A 7,459-nucleotide genomic window follows, 5' to 3' on the forward strand; every position below is an offset into this window, starting at 1 on the left:
ACAAAAAACAGCAACAATCTATGCCAACATCGTCAACTTTTTACATAGGTTTCACACTCCGGCTTCTTAAACCAACTAATATGGTAATAATGTACAAAAGATTGGTTCTTGCGGCAAGCAATTCATAGATTTATTAACACTGATTTGATATATGTACAGAGACTGACATCACATTGAAAATTTAACTTCATCCTTACAACTACTAAATAGTATAAGTTTTTTTATTCTTTTTTATGTTAGTTTATTTGCTATATCTTATTTAGTTTTTTTTCTAAAAAAGGAAAAAAAAAATAAAAAAATAAAAAGAGAGAAAGAAAGCAAAAGATTAAAAACAAGCAAAAACGTCCTCAGGGTTGGCATTTTGAGCTCCTCCATGAGGCCCAATCCACAGGATAAAAAAACCCTGACTGAACCCTAATCGGGGAACTCTCTCCATTGCGCCTTCGGCACCAACTCCAGCCGCTCACTCCCTACATTACACAGTCTCCCCTTTTTCTCTCCACACACACGACTCTGATTCAAGATATTCCTCTCTCCCCCACCACATACCGGACTCCTAATTCCTCCCCCTCGACACTTCACCCTTTTTCATTTTCTCTCTCATCATCTTCGATCCAGGCACTTGGAACCTCTGTTCTTTGCAGCTGCCATCGCTGTTCAACCTCCAGATTATTGAGAGTAATAGGAGAAAATCAGACTTCAAGAGGAGTTGTCTTCACCTTGAACCACCTCGCTTGGACCCGCTGCTGGTGTCCTCTCTGGTCGGATCTTATACCTGCTTCTACCGTTCCCGGCGTAGATTAGGGTAATCTTCTTCCGTTCTCAGGCAGGTTTGATTTCCCCTTTTTCCTTGCCATCCATTCATGTCTTAGGTCTTTTATCTTTATGAATTTGTCTCTCTCAGTTGTTTACGGCTCTGTTTGATAATGGTTTGAATATGGTGTTATGCAATCGGCGTTTGTGGGTGAATGTGATTTTAATTAATACTTTTTTGTATGAGATCTGTGAGTTAATGAAGCCTATCTTGGTGATGAGACACGTTGCAATGGGAGGAAAGAAATTTTGGTTGTTAAAGTAAATTCGAAGGATCGTTCATTGATTCTGTAACTTCATTCATTTTATTAGGAATTTTCTAAGTTTATTTTTGTGGTTACCGAGTTAATGTTTGATGGGGGTATTCTCTATAATTGTTTTGCTACTTTTTTGTTGATGGATGGAATCCGTGCAACATTCAATTTAATAAAACATATTTCCATCTAAAAACAAGTCATAAAATAGTAAGAAATATGAAAAAGCGTATTCAAGGAAGAGTTTGGTTGTCATGTTACTTGTGCTTTGATAAATATGTGAGGATGGGACGTGCGCTTCTTATTCCAATGTCATGGCAGCACCCAATCTAATAATGTGGATTTTTTTTCATTTGCAAAATTAATAATAAAAATCATAAAATTATAAAAAAAAATAGTTTTTTTTTACTAAGTATTATGTTAATAATTATTCTAGTCTTAATATTTTAATTAATTAGGTAAACATTGTTATTATATTAAAAATATAATTATTATTCTTATAATATTACAAAAGATTACAAAAAAAATGAAGATAAAAGGTAAAAAAATTATAAAGTAAAAGATAAAAATAAAAAACTTAAATAATGACAAGAGTGTTGGTGTGATCGTCTGCATCACCCTAATACTTAACACTCTAAAAAGACGGTTTAAAAAGACAAGAGGCATTGTAAATTAATTACAGTTTAAAAAATTAATATAAAACTTTACCTATACTTTTTAATCCCATGATCAGCCTAAACTCTGTAAAATCAAGTAGTATTTTATTCCCTCACTTGACTTTTTGAAATCTTCACTGCCAAAATCCATGCGTGAAGTGGGTTGGGACACACCAACTTCAACAGACTAAGGAAAGCCGCTGCAACGCTCCTCTGCTAAGACCTCCAAGTCTAGGTTCATCATCGAACATCACCAGTTCCGGTTCTGCCTCCACTTTTGGTTTAAGCCCAATATTTCGGTCCAGGTCTATTTCCGTTTTCTTTGCTTATGTGTTTTTGGTTTTGATCCTTGGCTCAAGCTTCTCAGTGTGGATGGTGAGGTGGGTCCTGATCGAGTTTGAATTTTCAGCATGGAGTCTGAGATGGCTCGTGGTCAAGTTTTTGTTTTTAGTGTGGAATATGAACAGGGTCTTAAAGGTATTGCAATTTCAGTACGAAATATGAAGAGGGTCGTGGTCAATTTCTCGTTTTTAGGATGAATTTTGGAACGAAATCTTAAGTGGGTCTGGATAAATTTTAAATTTTAGAATGAAACATGAAGTGGGTCTTGATCGATTTCGTGTTTTTAGAATGAAATGTGGTAGTAATTTTACGCTGAAAGATGAACTGTATCTTTGTAGTAATTTTTCTTTTTAAGAATGATTTATATGAGCTTGGTCATGATCAGTTTTGAAGTTTTGGGACGAACTCTGAAGTAGGCATTGGTCAATGTTTCAATCTTAGAATGAAATATGAATTGTGGGACGATCAATTTCGCGTGATTAAAGTGAAATCGAAAGTGTGTCATGTTGTAGTTCGATGTCATGTTAGAATTTATGATTCAGAGATTCACAATAAAGAGCAATAAACCACATGCATTAAATTCTTCATGCATTAAATTCTTCAATCAAAACAGTTCCCAATATTTCTATAATAATGAAGCGGAAGCGTACCTGACATTGGGAATTAATGAACCTGAATTTACTCTTCTGAACAATCTGCAATAGTCATCTATGATCTTCCCTCTGTAGAGCACTCTTAGTTCCCTCTCGATTTTCTCTTCTGATGGGGATAAAGAGAAAGAAACAGGAATGATTTGTTGTGCTCACAGATGGGGACCATGACCCCTTAAATAACCTCTGGCGGTTAATATTCTTTAGTTTTAATAATTACAATTTGGCCCCTTCAACAAATTATAATTATTGCTGGTCTCTATACAATATACCTTTCATGACAAATATACCCTTAGCCATATTTATCTCAATTAGATCACTTTATAAAATTGGCTAATATAATATAATGGCCCTAACACATTTAATGATTACTTATATATATACAAGTGATCCAAATTGCTAACATGTCATTCTTGGAGTGAAAAGTGAGGTAGCTCCTGATTAATTTGATGTTACTGAGATGAAATCTGAAGTGAGTATATTCTGATGATTTCGAGCATAAAGTTTGATGATGTTAGGGAAAAATTGTGAGTGTCACATATAAGATACTTGGATTTTAATCATTTGTGCTATGACATCTGCAATTCTTTTTTATTATTTATTGTTCTAAATGTAGTTCATTATCTATAACTGTTCAAAATGCTATAATGTGTTAAAACGTATTTCAAAATGTTATAAGTGTTCAATGTTATTTATTGTTAATAATAAATAGTAAAACCCATTCTTTAGGTTGAGTATGGGACAGATTCAATACTTGAAACCTTAACAGAAAATTGACATGATTTTTGCATGTAAAATTGATATTTTTTTTATGTTAAAAAAAATTATGGGCTAATCCTGATCCACATAACTAGTATTTTGGTCTTATGGGCCTTTCCAATAAGGATCTTCTTGGTATTTTTTATCCCAATCTATGTGAGTGAGATCAAAGCATGTGAGGTGGTAGATAAGATATGTGTCTTTCTTACTGCATCCAATTTGTTTATCTGATTCCCCTGTGTCCTCATAGGCACAACAGACCGTTAGATACAACAAAAAAGGGCACAGCTACCGAAAAGTATAAATATATTTTTTATAATAACCATTCACAAAACACCTCAATTGTTTAATTTTTTATAATATACATAACCACTATATATTTGGTATGATTGTTATATTCTTCCACAAATATTATCCATCAAATTAATTTCAACCAAGCGTATAATATCGACTGTAGAAAATTTGTTAAAATAATAGAAAATTTGAAGTTCTGCTATATTTATTCAACAAGTTTTTCAAATAATTATTGTACGATAGGGTAACCGGACATATTGGAGTGATCGGTCACACCGGCAGTATGATCGGTCATACCGACAATGTGATCGGGTTCCCTAGTGCGGTAGAAGAGGGCGTTAGTGCAGAAAAGAGGGCGTTAGCAATGAAAGAGGTAGAACAGCTGCGAAGATCGGTCGCGCCGACGAGATGGTCGGGACAGCCGATAGTATGATCGGGGCATGAGAAAGGAGTCTACCATAGCAGAAGAAGTAATGCAATGCTGAAATGTAGGGATGTGAGCACAAATTAGGGCGAAAGTCCCGCCGAAATACCGGGGCACGTGATCAGCAGTCGCGTGGTGGGGCGAGTTCCATGGGATCATGGACCTCTGAACACGGACAGTTGCAGGAAAATCTCATGGATCATGGGCCACTATGCAGGCAGTTATAGCCCATATCTTATAGTCCATATCCAAACTTATCACCTATAAATAGGAGAGTAAGTAGTCAGGTAAAGGGTTGGATTTTTACTCATTACTCTGATAATATAGTTGTAGCCTTGCTGACTTGATCGTCGGAGTGCTAACTTGCAGGTTGCAGCTGTTCGGGTAAAGAGAGATAAGAATCCTGAAACACTCAGATAAAGAAGTCCAGCATGTCATCGTAATCCATAGGCGATCGGTGTCTTGGTTCCCATCCAAAACAATTATATATTTTTAATAAACTTTAATTAAAACATATGTTAAAAAATGTATTGTTGGCGTTAATATATAGAGTAATTATTATAACGATGTAAGAAATCTTATACCGCATCTTGACACCTACCTAATACCACTCCTTTCTCGTGCTTAGAAAGCAATTTGAGCACATTGAATGGCGGTTCAGGATGAGCATCATGACCCGATGCCCATGGTGCTTCCTTCTCTCTCTCCACCCAACACCTACCATGCCGTCGTTATCGGTGGCACCTTTGACCGATTGCATGACGGCCACCGTCTCTTCCTCACTGTATGTCTCCTTCTTTCCTCTATTATTTCAATTTTTATTACCATTTCTTATATTAAACGCAAAAGTTGTGAAAGTTTGAAACATGTATGCAGGCTGCGGCCGAGGTGGCAAAGGGCCGGATTGTAATTGGAGTTTGCGACGGTCCTATGCTGGCAAAGAAACAGGTTACTTTTTACATTTTCCATGTTTAATTGGTTCTATATTTTTGTTTATTTCTGCTAATTTATATTTAGACACAACTTCTGTAATTATGCTGCATCCACACTTTTAGGTTTTCGACTGAAACTGAAAAATGCAGTTCCTTTTACAGTCTAACCAATTCGGTATTCCGTTGCTTTGATTATATTCCACTTTTGCGTACCAGTAGAGTTGGTTGGTTTTTCTCAGCTTTTTTCTTGGATTGTTGAATTCTTCGAATTCTATGTAAATTAATTTCAATTCAACTTTGACTGCTCTAATTATTTATAGGGGTAGAGAGTAGTAAGTTTACAGAATTTTAGAATTTTCAGCATATGAACTGAATTTAGCGTTTAAACAGAGAAAGCTATTGAGTGATTTCAAATGTTCTGCTCTTGAAATTCAGTGATCAAAGTTTCAACTTTATAAAAATTATGGTACGAGCTTGCTAAATTAAGGTGTTGTGCTATTTAATTTTGACCATTGAAAATTTTAAGCATATGGTGAAAATCGTTTTATTTATGTACAATAAGCGCCGGGGCTTGTGGATTTTACATACAAAGGAATCTGTTCATGTTCTGCTTTTGCAGTTTGCTGAACTGATACAGCCAGTTGAAGAAAGGATAAATAATGTCAAAAATTTCATTAAGGTACGAGTATGTGTTCAAGCAACTACAGTTTTCCTTATTATTTATTCATGAATTGAGTTTCCTGTGTTTTGTTCTTTAAAGAAGATAAACGAAATTGACTTACATTATTGTTGGTCAGAATACATTACACTTTATATTTTGCATGTTAATGTAGAACAACATGAGGGACGGATTGTAGGCATTTTACATCTGTGTCGCAGTAACATCCTTTTCAAGTTGCATATAAGAGTTTGCATGGTTTTGTACTGTCGGTTGTATGTCTTAGATATATAATATAGAAGTTTTCACGTTTCTTCATATAAGAGTTTGTCTTTTGGAATAGTTAGTTCGTGGAATGTGTGTGTGAATGTGACAAATGTTATAAGAATATACATCTCTATATCTGTAGAACTAGTGTTCCATCGAATGCTTAGTGTTTTTTCTAGCATACTTTATATGAAAAGTGCATTTTTCTTAATAAATCTTAATTAATATTCGTTTGAACTAACATGCAGTCTATCAAGCCAGATTTAGAAGTGCAAGCTGTACCAATCACAGACCCCTTCGGCCCTTCCATTGTAGATGAAAATTTAGAGGTTGTGATTGTGAGGTTAGTGTTAAGACTGGTTCCTGAGTGGCCATATTAAATTTTTGGTAGAGGTAGTGTGTATTCGTTTATGTATCTTCCATGTTATAATCAAGTATCTCATTCCTAGTGTCTGGTTTCTGATCTCAATGATCATGGTAATTAAAACCTTGTTTTGGTAGAAAACGTATCCCATGATCCATTGTTGTCATGATTTTGTGAATTCTCTCTTCAATTCTGATTGCGTTGCTATAGAAACGATTGATCACGACTTTATGCACGTTCACTTTTATAAGTGTCATGGAGTTATTTGATTGCTAACTAGATTTGGCTATGTTACAGCAAAGAAACACTACCGGGAGGATTGGCAATAAACAGAAAAAGAGCTGAAAGAGGCCTTTCCCTGTTGAAGGTCTCAAATTATTGTTTGTGGTTTGGTTATTCTTTCTGATATAAAAATAATTAAGAAAAGTTCTTCAGTATTCTAAATATTTTATGACTTATTAGGAATTATTTTCTTGGATCATATGCAGATTGAAGTTGTGGATTTGCTTTCTGGAGAATCAGGTGAAATTAAACTGAGTTCAACGATGCTACGGAAGATTGAGGCTGAAAAGGCTAAACAACAAAACACGATATCGCAGACGTAGTTACACAGTAAGTGTACACGTCCTCATTTTTGCAGCTTTCCTTTCTGTTGATATTTTCAATTAAACTATTCACATTCCAGGTAGATGCCAAGAAACAGAGATCTGCATTTCCCCCAAACTTCATACATTCACTAGACAGTTAACACATGATGATGACTGCTCTTGCCTGTAGGGATACTGGTTTATGTTTTGCAGGTTTTAAGTTCTCCTTTCACTAACAAAATCCTAAAGCATATTCAAAATTTCCATCTAAAGTTGCAAAAATATAGAATATTTGTTTAATACTTATATTTTCTTGTTCCAAGGCAGTGTAAACCTAGGAAGGGATGGAAGTGTATGGCTTCTATTTCTGCTACTCCTATTGCCATGACAATTGGAAAAACTACTTATCTTGGTTTACCTTTGTGGAGTTGTGATTCCTTAGTCAAGGATATCATGACC

General features: G+C 35.0%; 1 protein-coding gene across 5 annotated transcripts; it reads left to right on the forward strand.

Moving 5' to 3' along the window:
- Positions 1 to 359: 359 nt before the first annotated feature.
- On the forward strand, positions 360 to 7,459 carry LOC106768515 (phosphopantetheine adenylyltransferase; the record flags this gene model as incomplete). Of its 5 annotated transcripts, none has more annotated exon segments than XM_022783854.1 (9): positions 360 to 830; positions 4,012 to 4,479; positions 4,562 to 4,976; positions 5,069 to 5,140; positions 5,744 to 5,803; positions 6,298 to 6,392; positions 6,711 to 6,780; positions 6,902 to 7,025; positions 7,099 to 7,459. In XM_022783854.1, coding segments are annotated over 6 exon segments (549 nt in total). In that variant the 5' UTR covers positions 360 to 830; positions 4,012 to 4,479; positions 4,562 to 4,841.

The sequence above is a fragment of the Vigna radiata genome, chromosome 7 (genome assembly GCF_000741045.1).
Source record: "Vigna radiata var. radiata cultivar VC1973A chromosome 7, Vradiata_ver6, whole genome shotgun sequence".
NCBI classification, from domain to species: domain Eukaryota; kingdom Viridiplantae; phylum Streptophyta; class Magnoliopsida; order Fabales; family Fabaceae; genus Vigna; species Vigna radiata.